General features: G+C 35.6%; 2 protein-coding genes across 7 annotated transcripts; one reads left to right on the forward strand and one right to left on the reverse strand.

The window, feature by feature from the left end:
• Positions 1-4,718: 4,718 nt before the first annotated feature.
• Positions 4,719-12,067, forward strand: LOC18046334 (probable inactive histone-lysine N-methyltransferase SUVR2). 6 transcript variants are annotated; one of them, XM_006443684.2, is made up of 12 exons: positions 4,719-4,908; positions 5,047-5,143; positions 5,908-6,128; positions 6,254-6,283; positions 6,396-6,876; positions 7,085-7,296; positions 7,501-8,319; positions 8,504-8,754; positions 9,299-9,365; positions 9,457-9,507; positions 10,333-10,426; positions 11,590-12,067. In XM_006443684.2, the coding sequence occupies exons 3-12, from the start codon at positions 5,946-5,948 to the stop codon at positions 11,616-11,618; spliced, it is 2,217 nt and encodes a 738-aa protein (XP_006443747.1). In that variant the 5' UTR covers positions 4,719-4,908; positions 5,047-5,143; positions 5,908-5,945; the 3' UTR covers positions 11,619-12,067. The 6 variants fall into 6 exon arrangements, with proteins under 6 accessions (XP_006443747.1, XP_024045525.1, XP_006443746.1 ...); XM_024189757.1 differs by having other exon boundaries at positions 7,085-8,319; positions 11,242-12,067; XM_006443683.2 differs by having other exon boundaries at positions 7,085-8,319.
• Positions 12,068-12,202: 135 nt separating this feature from the next.
• On the reverse strand, positions 12,203-14,336 carry LOC18046335 (glutathionyl-hydroquinone reductase YqjG). Its single transcript, XM_006443685.2, has 3 exons — positions 13,436-14,336; positions 13,116-13,365; positions 12,203-12,539 (listed from the first exon to the last, which is right to left on the reverse strand). Exons 1-3 carry the CDS (start codon positions 14,236-14,238, stop codon positions 12,348-12,350), a joined length of 1,245 nt encoding a protein of 414 aa, XP_006443748.1. The 5' UTR covers positions 14,239-14,336; the 3' UTR covers positions 12,203-12,347.
• Positions 14,337-14,358: the final 22 nt, after the last annotated feature.

The following is a 14,358-nucleotide window of genomic DNA, read 5'->3' on the forward strand; positions in this document are numbered from 1 at the left end:
TTTTTTTTGGGGGGGGGGGGGGGGCTGAGGTGGGAGTATTCTAGAGATGTGTATTGGGCTTTTGGTTGTGAAAACAAGAAAATAACAAGCAAGTGCTTGCTTAAAAGGGTTTTTGGTACTTTTATAAGTTCTGCTTTTTGTGTGCTTTAAGCTTTTTTTTAGGCTTTAATTGATTTTGTTAAAGCTCAATAACTGCACATTAGTGGGTTAGAAAGATCATTAAGCATGCATGTAACTAATCACAGACAGTGAGGCTTGTGGGTTGTGGCTGGTGTTGATAGTGACTCTCCCTGCCAATAAAAAAAGAAATTTGATTTGATCAGTTTCTGATTCTGCTGTGAACTGAACAGAAATTTGGTCAATAGTCCTGGCTGTGGTTTGACCGCCAATTGAAAGTGATCTGTTTGTATATCACATGAATTGTGTTTCTGTAGTTTCCAGTATTAGCATAATAAATTAATTGATGTTTCTGACTTCTTTTCGAGTACATAAAGGCGTGGGCGATGCCTCGAAATGAAACGATTACTTGTTTAAATAGGAACTAGATGAGGGAAGACTGCAGGCTGCAGGTCTTGGGTTTCTGGGCTTATTGATGGGTTGAAGAAATTATTGGCACTTGTGAAAACGAAAGCCGGAAGGTCTATTTTATTTAATTTGAAAGTTGGAACAATTTTTTTTTTTTTTTCCAAAAATTGAAAGGGGATATTATCATTTTGTTTCTTAAATAGCCTTAAAAGTCCGATGTAAATGCAAAGTGTTCTTCTTCTTCTTCTTCTTCTTCTTCTTTTTTATTATCAAAAAGTCTTTATTATATTAGACAATTTCAGGAAAAAAAAAGTCTCAAGAAGTGTTAGTATTAGACAAACATTGATAAATGCTATTTATCTTAATTTTTGATAAAATTATTTAACATACACAATGTTAATGTTGTGAAACTTGTCAAGTAAAACTGATGAAAAATGCAAAAGAATTTGAAGGATGACAAAATGAACTATAACATTGTGTTATACTTATATTGTTATTTGATTATACGATAGTATGATTATATGATAATATCAAAATTAATTCTGTCTTATTTTTGTTTAATTTTTCATGATTAAATATCATTGCTCATTCTAAACCTTAACTCCAATTAAGCGTGCTTACATTCAAGAACTGATTAAGTTACTTGTGGATCAAAGAGAAAAAAAATCAACATAACACAAACCATTTAGATCAAGAGAAGATAAGAGACTTACAACTCACTTGTAGATAAGACGGAGGAAAAAAAAAGAAAACAACATAGCACAAAACATTCATCAAAAGGAGATAAGAAACTTAGGCCTTGTTTGGTATTAAGGCGGAAAAAAATTATAAGTATAAATAAAAATTAATAGTATGTAGTAAATATAATTTTTAAATAATAATTTTGACAAAATTTATAAAAATATAATAAGATTTTTATTATATAAATATAAAATCAAATTAATTATTGATTCATAAATCGTTATTTAATTAGGCTAGGCCGTTACATTTCAGTTTTTTATTTAAGCTAATTTACATTTAATGAACCACAAATCTCATGCCATCACTAATTGGCCTAATTGCCACGGAAATCTTGTTTAAATTGTCATTATATGATGCTGAGAGTTCAAACCGGCCAAATCATGCATAAAATTAAGGATAATTAGTATTTTTAGTATGTTTTAAATGAATTTGATCTAATGAGAGAGTCCCACTCGCGCACCATTTTTAGCAACATGCCAATTCAGGGAGGCGGTTGTTATGCGCTACTCCCCTAATGTTTGGTATATTTGCCGATAGATGGCAAAGATACGTTTATTAGTAAAAACACCCCTACCGTCAGTTACCTTTTTGTTTGACTGTTAATTGAAAGCGAAAGTACTACAATGCCCCTGATAGCTTTCCGTAACCAAAATCACTACTGCTACAATTTCATGAAACTACCCTTTCCATGTATGGTTATTTACAACTGCATTAAAAAAAAAAAGAAGGAAAAATGCATACCACATTAACTTCACTAACATTTAAAATTCACAAGTAAGACCAAAAAAAAAGAAAAAAAAAGAATGTTAAACCGTTGCCGTCCAAAATCTCTCATACGGAGATTAAGGTTCTAATTAGTATTGAAGTATTGTAGTTAAAATTATAATTATTATGAAAAAAAAAACTGTGATTAAGAAATAACAATTAATAATACATAATAAATATAATTTTTAAATAATAATTTTAATAAAATTAATAAAGCTATAATACATTTTTTATCATTACAAGTATAAAATTAAATCAACCTAACTTCTAAGATACAACATATAGTGTGTTTATTAAACACTTTAACACTATAATTTTTAAATTATAGATGTCTGACCTCAATTCCAATCAGACCCTAGTTAATCTAGAATACTTTATGAATCGGGCAAAAACAAACTGGTACAAACAACCAAATTAAGATTCAATGCTGCCACCAAAGCAATTTATAACTTACTTTAATACACCGAAGCTTTAGTGCCAAAACTACATCACTAACAAACATATATTCCACTCAAATATGAATTGAATCTAATTTAGCACAATTGATAAATGAAAACAAGCATTGAATATAAAACAACATATTGCACCTCCAGTATCGAAAAAATTTAGGCAGGATCAGTTGTAGCTAGAATTAACAGCCTCCTCAAAAAGCAGGCAATGGCTGCGCATAATAAGCTCCTAATTAACCAAGCAAGCTTAAGATATTAGTTGTCTTTGACAACATGAAATTTTCATTTACAAAAATCAAAATAACAAAAAACTCAAATCTATAGTTAGTTTATAGTTTGAGAAGATGATACACTATCTTTCTAGTTTTGCCTATCAGAAGGTGATATCATCTAATATCTTAAAAAAATTAGTTAGTGGGATTAGATTGTACTTCGTTACTTTTTTTTTTCTTTTTAAATGCACCTTTAGTTGATCCGCTTGATTACTGGATGCCACAGATTAAAAGTATATTCAGTGGTTATCATCTACATAACATAAAAAGACTGATGTGAATTGGCATAAGATCTCAGCGTTGTCATAATCATGGACATTGGACTGGGAGAGGGCAATACTTGCAGCAATTCCACCTTCAAGATGCTGGGAACTAGAGCTTTCACCTCCATTCACACTCTTCTGTCACAATCCAGAACAAATATAAGCGATGAATGACGTTATAATGTACGGAGTAATGCCTCATTCTCACATCAAATCCATGTAACCAACAAACAGAAAACTCCACAAAAATTTCAAGATCATGCAAATTAAAATAAACTCAAAATAAATATAAAACTCCACATTGTAGTGTCAGGTGAAAGCTCAAAGTCGCAGCTTAAAACTGTTTTCAGGCATCATCATCAACTAGCTCAATGAAGTTTTGCTTGAATCACTCTACTTGTCTAATAAGGCAATGCTCTTCAAAAACATCGGGAACATCACAGGGCATAAACATAAAATAAAACTAAAAATCAAAATTCAAATTTTAACCCATCTAAGCTATGAAATTCAAGCTCTGAGTTAGCATCAATGTCAACCCCGTTTTAACCCATCATCATCTAAGCTTCAAGATAATCACAGCTCAATAAAGTCACCAATTTCTTATTTCGTTTTTTGAATTCAGGCGTCACCGCAAATAAACCCAGAACAAATACTCAGGCGTGAACAACTATAAACAAGCTATTCTACATTTTTTTAAAAAAAATTAAGGCAGCATAAATATACGCTCTAAATGAACCCTAACAAGACTTGGTTCCGATATTGACCTGTTATTATTGGCTTTCCCAAAACCATCCGAAGATGTAGGATGCCAACGAAACTCAGATCAAGGTGCGGTGGCTGTTTTAGCTTCACTTCGCACAGAGATAAAAAATCGGGCGTGAATTTAGTTTTACAAGTTATACACTCCGCATGTGACTCAAAAGATGCAAAACTTTTGGCCTTTTCAGGTGCGATTACCAAAATTCCCTTAGCCATCTTAAGACAACTAAGGTCGGGCAAAAAATAAATAGATTGTTCAATAATTTGTTTAATATTTATATATTTAATAAATATTATAGATATATATATATACATCCACGTATACACATTCTCTTAAAATATTATGCATTTATATTATTAAATTTTTTAATTAGATATATGTAAATAATATTATATATCAATATCATAAAATATACATGTGTATTAATATTTTATACACTTATATTATTAAAATTTTAAATTTATATAAAATTTTATAAATAAAATACTGAGCATATATCTACCTTTCCAAAAAAATAAAGCTTTGAGAATCATGTTTAACATTTGAGTTTTAATGATAAAAACTTAGAAAATAATTTTAAAAAGAAAATTATTAGATAAATGGGTTAAGAATTTTAATCATAATCCGATATAAAAAATTCGTGTCAACTTGAATCTGACCCATTTAATAATCGTATCAAATTTAATGACCTAAATATATTTATTCATGTTGAGTAATCGGATCGCGTCAAATTTTACCAACTCTACTAATGTCATAATTCTGAAGGGAGGCTTTCGTTAGTAAACGCGCCTTCGTGATCTATCTGCAAATATGCCAAACTTCAGGGAGAAATAAAAATTACCCACATTTGAACCGAAACCTGAACCATCACATTTCCGTACACGAAGACCCATACCAGCAGTATCCCTCGGGCACCTACGCTACATAATTCGTTCAGCACGCATCGAAGACTCGTGTCGACAGCTTAGCTCCCACGCCCCTCACGAGCGTGGCCATTTACATCAACACCCCACCCGAGCCTTTAAACTCTTCAAAAAAAAAAAAAATCACTTAAAGTTCAAACCTCCATTCAGTGCCCTAATTCACAGTCTTACTCTTCACTTAAAATCACTCTCAGCAATTTCTCAATGCAGGTATATTCCTTTCTCAAAAAAGCATGATGTCGTTTCCCTTTGTACGATCCATCTGTCCTTCGACTAAAAATGCACTTTTTTGTTTAAATTTTGAAATTTTTGTTTCTGAAGTCGCCTTTTTCTGTTCTGATGTTACAGTGCTGCTCCCGGAGAAACTATTTTATGAGTATCATCGCTTCTGCACGGTCGTTTTAGGATTCGCTGTTTTCGTTAGATTGCTACATTTCTGCTCTTGGTAAGCTATTTTATCTCTCTTTCCTTGCCTGCACTCGAAAAAGTAGCCGTATCAAACATTAGCGATGTATGCTCTTTTAGTCCGTACAAGCTGAAAATTTAAAGGGTTCTTTTTGTGTGTTTCTTGTATCCCCTTTTTGGTTCTTTAAATTAATTATTATGAAATTTGGCAAAATAGTGAGACTTTTAAAAGGCAAGGAAAAAGAAAGTAAAAACTTGTATTTTTGTTTTTTTTTTTCTAAATTCAATCTTGGATGCAAACTGTGGAACTTTTGTAGTATTCGATACTAGTAGTATAGGTCATGGGTTTATTCTTGTATTTAGAAATATACCTGTAGTTCTTACAATGCATGTGGGTTTTATTTTGGGTAATTGTTGAAATTTTGCCTGGAAAATTTCTTCTTTTAGATTTAAGGTCTCATTCTAGTAATATTTTTTGGTACCAAAATGAAGGCAAATATTTTTTTGATCTCTTTATCATAATCAAAAGCATTTTTAAGGAATTGTTCTTTACTTGCCTAAGTTTATGCAACTATGATTTTGATTAAATAAGAACTATTTCAGCTCTTAACTAGCTTTCTTTCAAAAACTGTCGTATTGTTTCTATTGATCACTTTTTCTTTTTGTTTCTGTTTTTTTGGTTTAATTCCTATTATTGTGTGTCATTGAAACCGTTGGATGAAATTATACATGCTTTATAGTTTCAAGACTCTTGTTATTCACTTTTACTGATGACTGAAATATTGTTGGTAATTTGGTGATCAGAAGGCCAATTTAGGGGAACAGTTAGTCTGTGATCAGTTATGGCACCCGATCCCAAAATCACAAAGGCTTTTAAGGCAATGAAGCTTCTTGGAATTAGTGAAAACAAAGTGAAGCCGGTATTAAAAAGGCTTCTAAAACTGTATGATAAAAATTGGGAACTCATAGAAGGGGAAAATTACAGAGTTCTTGCTGATGCTATTTTCGAGGAAGAGGATAATAAGGTTCATTACTTGTCTTTGCCTATCACGGTTTGGTTTGTGATATTTATTCTTTTATCATCTTCTTTCCGTATTTTATTTTTAGTATGCTTGTCTAACCATGTTTCTTTTGTTTTTACCGAAATCAGGTGTCAGAACAGAAGAAACCTAAAATTGCTGTAAGTATGCAATCATTTATTTTTCGTTTCCAACCTGGCATTTTATGTTCTGGTTTTTTCCTTTTAGTCCCCTCACTTGTATTTACTTAATGCCTTCTGATTTGATTAACAGGAGGAAAAATTTGAGGAAGAATCTCTTGAACATGAGGAGCCTCTACGCCCCTTAAAGCGGTTGCGGAGAGGCGTGCAATCGGTAGTTCCACCTTCTCCCAGCAACTCCAGCCCTGGCTTTGGTGGAACTTTGTCAAGAAGGCCAAAAATGGATGGGGATGAATTACCTGCCTCTTCTTTCCAGCAGCAGTCACCAGAAAAGACAAAGTCTCCCAAATTCAATTTGGGGAATGTAAGGCTTGAAAACCATAGTTATAAAGGAAAGGAGCCTGTCTCACCTCAAGTTGCTTCCGCACAGAACAGAGCATCTCATGCATTGTGCATTAGAGGTCCAACCGTTGAACCTGGCATTGTTCCTTCGCCTAAGAAGGTGGTGCCCAGCACTCATGTATTTATCAGGCCCAAAGATGAGCCATTTACTGATGACATGTTCACAGATAACGCACCTCAGTATGAGGCTCCTATTGCGGTTATCCGTCCAGGTACAATTGATAGTAACATTTGCTATGTTAATGTTTTGAGTTAATGATTGGTTTGTGCTATTTGGTTGGGGGTGCCTGAGCCTGACGATGCAGTTCAATGAACTTATCCATGAAGTAAACAAAGGATTTTTGCATATAATGCTAGTTGATGCTAATATCACTATTTTTCTTTAAAACTGAGGTTATTGGTTTTTGTTTAATTTCATAGATTCATTAAGACAAGAAGATTCATTACCTGGGAACATTTCAGTGCAAGAGCCAGTTTCTCAGGAGCCTCCAGCTTCTCACCATGTACAGGGAGAATATAGGGGAGATGGTGCTCTAGCTTCGTTGGGTGAGGGAAGTTCCAACTGCAAACTTGCTGGCATGCCTTTTGAATTTCCTCCTAGTTTGGAGATTGCCTCATCATCCATGGGAGAGGTGAAGATTTCTCTTAGCTGCAACTCTACTTTTGGAAGGAAAAATTTCCATATGCCTAGTCTAGATGAGCTAAGAGAATTGTTGGAGGAGAGGTGTCTACGATCTTATAAAATCATAGACCCAAGTTTTTCAATCATGAACCTGATGAAAGATGTATGTAATTGCTTCGTGGAGCTGGCAACTAATACATCTCACGGATTGCAGGAGGAGTTAAGGAGCGTGACACCGAATTTGGATATATTGAAGAAATCTACTGCACAAGATGCTATTCTTGTTGGGGGTAGCAAAGAAAATATGTTCATCCCATCTGGTATTCGTAGTGGATCTGCACAGCTGGTTCCACCTCAAATTCCTAGGCCTCTAAAGTCATTAAATGGTGCGGATGATCACGTATCTACCAGTGAAGAAATCGTTGCAAATGGTGTTGTGGAAAGTGGTCTGGCAAAGGAATGGGGAGATCTTGAGTTTTCCAATTTGCATAGTTTGGTACCTGTTCCACTATGTCGACTAACTCCTGATGAGTTGAGGGCTATACATGATGTTAAAGACATAACCAAAGGGGAAGAGAGAGTTGCAATCCCTTGGGTTAATGAGATCAACAATGAGCGCCCACCATCCTTCTACTATATATCCCACAGTTTAGTTTTCCAAAATGCTTGTGTGAATTTCTCTCTTTCTCGGATTGGTGATGAAAGTTGTTGTTCTGCCTGTTTTGGAAACTGTTTACAGTCAGGCCTAACCTGTGCTTGTGCACATCAAAATGGGAGATTTGTATACACGCCTGAAGGCGTTCTTGAGGAAGAATTCTTAGAAGAGTGTATCTCAATGACTCGTGGTCCCCAGCAGCAACACCTCCTGAATTGCAGAGATTGCCCTCTTGAAAGATCAAAGAATGAAGGCATTTTGGAACCATGTAAGGGTCACTTGAAGAGGAACATTATCAAGGAATGTTGGAGCAAATGTGGTTGCTATAAACAATGCGGCAATCGTGTGGTGCAGCGTGGTATAAGTTGCAAATTTCAGGTTTAAACCTTTGCATCTGGTTGATGTTTGAGCTCTAATTTAATTTCTGGTGCTGGTAACTGTTAAAGTTCTCCAAAATGTTTATGGACTGTTCATTTTCAGGTTCTGTTTAAGTTGTTGCATCACTTTGTCATTGCCATCTAATCTTTTGTATTTTCCATTGTTAATTTTCTCTACAAATTAGCTGTTTTTTACATCTGATGGAAAAGGGTGGGGGCTGAGAACTCTAGAGAAGCTGCCAAAAGGTGCTTTTGTATGTGAATTTGTTGGAGAAATAGTAACCATCACGGAGTTCTATCAGAGGAATACTAGGAAACATAACTGCCCAGTTCTACTGGATGCATTTTGGGTCTCCCAAGGAGTTTCAAAGGACAAAGAAGCTCTCTGTTTGGATGCCACATGTTATGGAAATGCTGCCAGGTTCTTAAATCATAGGTAGAGCCCCATAGTGTATTCCTTTTGCCTTTTTCCTGCTTCCACTCTTGATAATCTTTCACAAGTCTTTATAAAATTGGCATTTGGGGTTTTTTTTTTTTTTTGACGAGTATAATCAATTGTTCTTGTTGTTACTTCAGTAGTTAGGTAAATGATATTTTCTTATGTATAATGAGAAACATCTTTTCACAAGTCTTTATAAAATTGGCATTTGGGGTTTTTTTTTTTTTTGACGAGTATAATCAATTGTTCTTGTTGTTACTTCAGTAGTTAGGTAAATGATATTTTCTTATGTATAACGAGAAACATCTTTTCCTTTGTGTGTCTCTAGAATTCAATAACTTACTTAAACTATCTGTTTGCTTTTCATGTTTTTGGAGCTCACTAACTTTACTACCTAAACTATCAGTTTGCTTTTTCAGGGTGGCTGATTGTGAGGTGTGCTAAATTAGTTAAAAATATGTTACTGTCTATAGATTTCATTTGCTGAATAGGTAGCTAATGACTTTTTCCCTACATTTTCTTTTGTTTTTGGTGTCTTTAGATGCTTTGATGCAAACTTGATAGAGATTCCGGTTCAAATTGAGACTCCAGAGCACCACTATTATCACGTAAAAAAATCCTAAAATTCTTCTTTGGATCCAAATTTAATACTGGGTTTAATGTACATGGCAACTCTAATGGAGAATTTGCACCTTTCAGGTTGCTTTCTTTACAACAAGAGAAGTAGATGCATTTGAAGAGCTAACTTGGGTCAGTAGTTTTATTTTTAGTTGTACTTTCTCAGTTTTGGAATATAAACAGCTGGAGAAGATAGTTATATGATTTATGATGCCAATTTTTTTACTTTTAACTTGTGCTTCTTGTTGCTCTCACATTGAGAAATATTTGGTGTCATGTTATCATGTTTTGATGTTATTAAAATTTGAGAAGGAATATTGAATGATTTTTTTTAATGTGTTGATTTTGACTTGCTGCAAAGTTTTGCAGTTTGAAAGGGAGCAAACTGGTCTACTATTCTCTTATAATACATAAGCTTGTGCAGTACCGCCAAAAGAGACAAAAAGTAGAAGAAAGAACTAACATATAGTGCCAACTTTTTAGAAGCATCTTCTATTTATTATATCTTTGTTTGCATTTGTTGCAATGTTTATGAATTATGAGGAAGTTTATTTAGTTACTAGTCACTTATTTAATAAAGAAAAGTGAAGTCACTATGTATTGTAGAGCCTACAATGTACTTATTAAAGTTATTAATGAATATCTTCTAGTTCATTTGACACATCATGCAGAATTTTCTGCTTCTTCATGGTCTAATTTCGGGGTTATGGTAGGACATCCATGAGACAGCTTTCCTTGCTGCTAATATTTTACTCTCTATATAGTTCAGTGCTTCGCTACATATATTGATTTGCGTGCATGAGCTTACTCAGGTTATTCTGCCATATTCCCTTTTTAAATGTCTGAAAAAAAGGGCATCTCAATTTATTGAATGCCTACAACGTTTTACTCTGTATAAGTATCTTTTGAGTTTTTAATTTGTTCTATATTAAGACACCATGTGGTATGTGTCTGCAGGATTATGGTATTGACTTTGATGACCATGATCATCTAGTGAAATTCCGGTGTCGATGTGGCAGTAACTTCTGCAGGAACATGAAACGTTCAAGCAGTAAGGACCTTTAATTGTCTTTTTGTGGATGTGATTTTTGTTTTGCTAGATGCGCTTCTTGTCTGCATTGGTGTGCATCCGAACTGGCTACTCCGTGAATGTGGATGCTTTTTAGTTTTGGAAGGCTATGGGTTGCCTTATGTTTTGCAAATAAATTTTGATGCATTGGTGACCTTATTTTGAAAATAAGTTGCTCTTTCTTAGAAGCAGCTATTTTTCACCATCAAGCCTGGGTTTCTTTGAGACAAATTGCACTGATGGCATCTGGAAACACTTTTCTCCAAATGAAATGCAATGTAATGTGGATTTCGAAATAGATTTATGTAGGAAAGTGGCTAACCCATTTAATCTTTCATACCCTTGCAACATATTTATTGTTTCATACTCCTGAAACTGTTTGTATTTTGTTAAAATGTGGTGCTTTCCTAGCTTCTGCGAGAAACATTGGGATTGGGAATTCACACTGTTTGCTATTACTAGTTAGGCCTGTTCCTAGCATAATTGTTCTGCAATCTACATGTCTTTGGTGATGATGGGGGAAATACTGCTGGAGAGAGTGTGCAGAGTGCCTACACTGTTTGATGGTTCTAAAAAAATACCTCAAAATTAACTGTTTTCACATTGTAAATAATGTTTTAAATGTCTTTCACAGTCAGAAAGGAGTTAACCACTGTTGGGTACTTTCTCTCTGCTATTTGGCCAAAATTTTAAGTAGATTTTGGTGCCTGTAGCTGCTATTGGTCTAATGAGTGGCTTGCTTGAGATGCTATAAGTGTTGCATCACTGAAGTAAATTTCATTTTTGCATTATACCAGGCCTTTGAAGGAGGGCAACTATAAATTTTGGGGCTTGGGATGACATGTTGACTTGCTGTTGAATAGTTTTGGCAGCCCTCATGCTTTCATATATAGCTGTTTGGAAATTTTATTTTATTTATGTAATATTCATCACTGGGGACCTGCTTTATTCTGCTGAAATCTTGTTCCTTGGTTATGGCGTTGTGCATGTCTTTCTAATTTGAACTAGTGTTCATTCTTGAATTTTTAGAGCCTGAGAAGGTTGGTCTAAATAATATGATCTATTTAATGCACTTTTATGAGTCATTTCTTGTATTTTTCTCACCCCTCTTTGGCTACCTATGATCATGTACGTCATTGGTTCAGGATCCAAATCTGTATCCATTGCAAGATGATTTGACAAGAGGCATCTGATTGAAGAAATGATTGCTCTTATGTTACAAGCTTTTACAGTCTTGTTGAAGATAAAAGAGATCATGAAGTGCACTTTTGTTTGGCTCCCTCTTGATCCCCCTGAGTGATGGGGTCATTTTCTTTGGATGCTTTTTGTACAGGTTTCTGTATATACATGTGTAGAGACCATCAGTGGACCCAAATGTTAGCACAAATTTACAGATTAGTGTGTAGGCATTTACATGATCCATATTTAGCTGCTGAAACCTCTTGGGCTATTATATAACACAGGCTGCTGTTTTGTTTTTATTATTTTGTGGTCAACCAAAGTTCCTCAGCCATTTTGGACAAAAGTTGGTTCTTTTATATCTCTGAGTTTTGATCTATGATATGTCAATCGTGTAGCTGGGATTATCATCTATGATTAGGCTTGCCCTGGAGCTCTCGTGGGTCGACCCCTGATTCATGGTCATGATTGTGCGAATTCAATATCTAATAGTTAGGCGATTTACTCCTGTGCTGTAGCAGTTCCTAACAAAATTGTATCATTTGCCTATGCTCGACACGAATCTGAAATGCAGTGGGTATCGAATTATCGGGTTTCAATTTGTCAATGGAAAAGATATGCAGTCTGATAGCATATAGAAAACACGGTGATACATTATTACACGTTAACAATATATATATACAAATTCAACTTGTACAAGTGATCTGCTTCGATGCGTGGCATACTAAGAAATATAAACAGGCGTATTTCTATCAACCGATGGAAGTGATTCCCTGTTGTGAGGTCTCAAAAGAACTTCATGCTCGCAGCCTGAGGGCATGACGGGTCGAATACTGCCTGGATTCAGTGGAAAAAGTATTTTGTAATAGCCATCCATAATCGCTGTTAAATTGCAGGTTGCAGCCACCTCTGGAATCTGTTGCCAAATACACATTACTACATGTAAGTATTCAGAATACGCACAGGTGAAAAACAAATAACTTAGGCACGTAACCCACAAAAACAAATCAATAACTGAAGACAATAGTATAATCTGTGGCAAGGAACTGCGACTCCTTACAGACCTAATCAGTCTAAGTTTAAAAAGAATCAAAGTGAACCGGCATAATTTATGATGCTTCAACTCCACAGTCAATCAGTACTAACCTGCTAACTTTCTCAATCCTTTGAATCATGATTTTAAGTAATTAGCCTGTACTCAGAATACAAACTTATAATCAAAGGGTTTCTTTAAATGCCTACGAACTCAAAGACCCGTTAAGCCCATCCTCAAGATAAGCCTCCCACCTAAAGACATTTACTAGAAGTTACTACTCCAAGGAGCATGAATTCAAGCAAAGGTAAATCCCTTTACATTCTCCGGATATATTATAACTCATGTTCTATAAGAAAGATGCTAAATTGAGAAGCACATTCAAAAGTAACACTCGTCAATGATTCTCTCTCCCTCTACACAAAGAGACTATGCAGTGAACATTGAACAACGTATTACCTGATAAATCTCACGCATGTACCCATGAAGATTGGGATATTCAAGTAGCTTCTTCTTTGTGCATTTGAACAAGACATTGTAGACAAGATCAAACCGAATCAAAGTAGTAAACAAGCAAACATCGGCAAGAGTCAATGTATCTCCACACAAGTACCGTGAGCCACCCAAGTGATCATCTATCATGTCCAACTTACTAAACAGATCATTCACCGCAGTATCATATGCCTCTTGACTCTGAGCAAATCCACATCTATGATCCCAATCAAAAAGTTACAAAAAATTTCATCTTTCATTAAACAGAGAATTAAAAAAATAATCACCTATAAACTCCATTATTCACATTGGGGTAGATGATTTTGTTCCACTCCTCAATCTTCCCCTTCAACTCCACCGGTGCAAGATCCAAATCCGGATTACGGGCCGACCTGTTTAAACCCGAATTAAAAAACTGAATTATATCATAACTCTCGTTACACGCCACATCCTTATTGTCCACATCCCATAACATCGGCACAGTGGCTCTCCCGCTATAGCCTCCCTTCCTTAACTTATAAACCTCCTTCAAATTCTTACACCCATTTTCATTATCCAAACCCGGAACAGGGATATCCTTATCCCGGGAGGGGTTACGGTTATTGGTAAATTCCCAAGAACCGTCTTGCCCCGGCCCGGCGATTGAGACGGGGACGGCGTCTTCGAGGCCTTTGAGCGCTCGCACTATCAGTGTCCGGTGGGCCCACGGACAGGGGAGTCCCACGTAGAGGTGAAGGTTGGCTGTGGATGGCGGGTTGTTTATGAGGAAGAATTTGGAAGCGGGTCGGGTATAGCTGCCTGAAGAATCGGAGGGGGCGAGTTGCGACATCATGAGTTGCCACGCGGCGTTCCATGATGTACGGACAGTGGAGACAAGGAGTCCAGGCGGAAGCGATGGGCCCCACAGGAGTTTGGTGACGGCTGTGAGGAGCCTCGTTGGAGAAGTAGAAGAAGAAGAAGAAGAAGGGGGCCGCTGTTGGTCGAGGGACATTCTAGGGCTGACGTGGCATTTGTAGTGGATCGTTGGTTTGGTTTTGTGGGGTGAGATGATGAGAAGCTGAGAGCTAAGATGTGATGAAGTGCAAATCATCGTCTTGTTCGATTCCTGGTAATAGATAGTATCTTCATTCTTCTTCAGTTAAGTTAGTTGTTCTGTTAACTGATTTGAAGCGGTGCGTTTAGGTTTACCTTTTTTTTTTTTAATTTTATT

The sequence above is a fragment of the Citrus clementina genome, unplaced genomic scaffold (assembly GCF_000493195.1).
Source record: "Citrus clementina cultivar Clemenules unplaced genomic scaffold, Citrus_clementina_v1.0 scaffold_3, whole genome shotgun sequence".
In the NCBI taxonomy this organism is placed as follows: domain Eukaryota; kingdom Viridiplantae; phylum Streptophyta; class Magnoliopsida; order Sapindales; family Rutaceae; genus Citrus; species Citrus x clementina.

Excerpts from the sequence above, each read along its gene's own strand:
- LOC18046334 (XM_006443683.2), top strand. The coding sequence starts at position 5,946 with ATGGCACCCGATCCCAAAATCACAAAGGCTTTTAAGGCAATGAAGCTT. Across the intron at positions 6,284-6,395 it reads AGAAGAAACCTAAAATTGCT|GAGGAAAAATTTGAGGAAGA; the intron begins GTAAGTATGCAA and ends TTTGATTAACAG. Across the intron at positions 9,366-9,456 it reads CAGAGCACCACTATTATCAC|GTTGCTTTCTTTACAACAAG; the intron begins GTAAAAAAATCC and ends TGCACCTTTCAG.
- LOC18046335 (XM_006443685.2), bottom strand. The coding sequence starts at position 14,238 with ATGATTTGCACTTCATCACATCTTAGCTCTCAGCTTCTCATCATCTCA. Across the intron at positions 13,366-13,435 it reads GTGAATAATGGAGTTTATAG|ATGTGGATTTGCTCAGAGTC; the intron begins GTGATTATTTTT and ends TTGGGATCATAG. Across the intron at positions 12,540-13,115 it reads ACATGCGTGAGATTTATCAG|ATTCCAGAGGTGGCTGCAAC; the intron begins GTAATACGTTGT and ends ATTTGGCAACAG.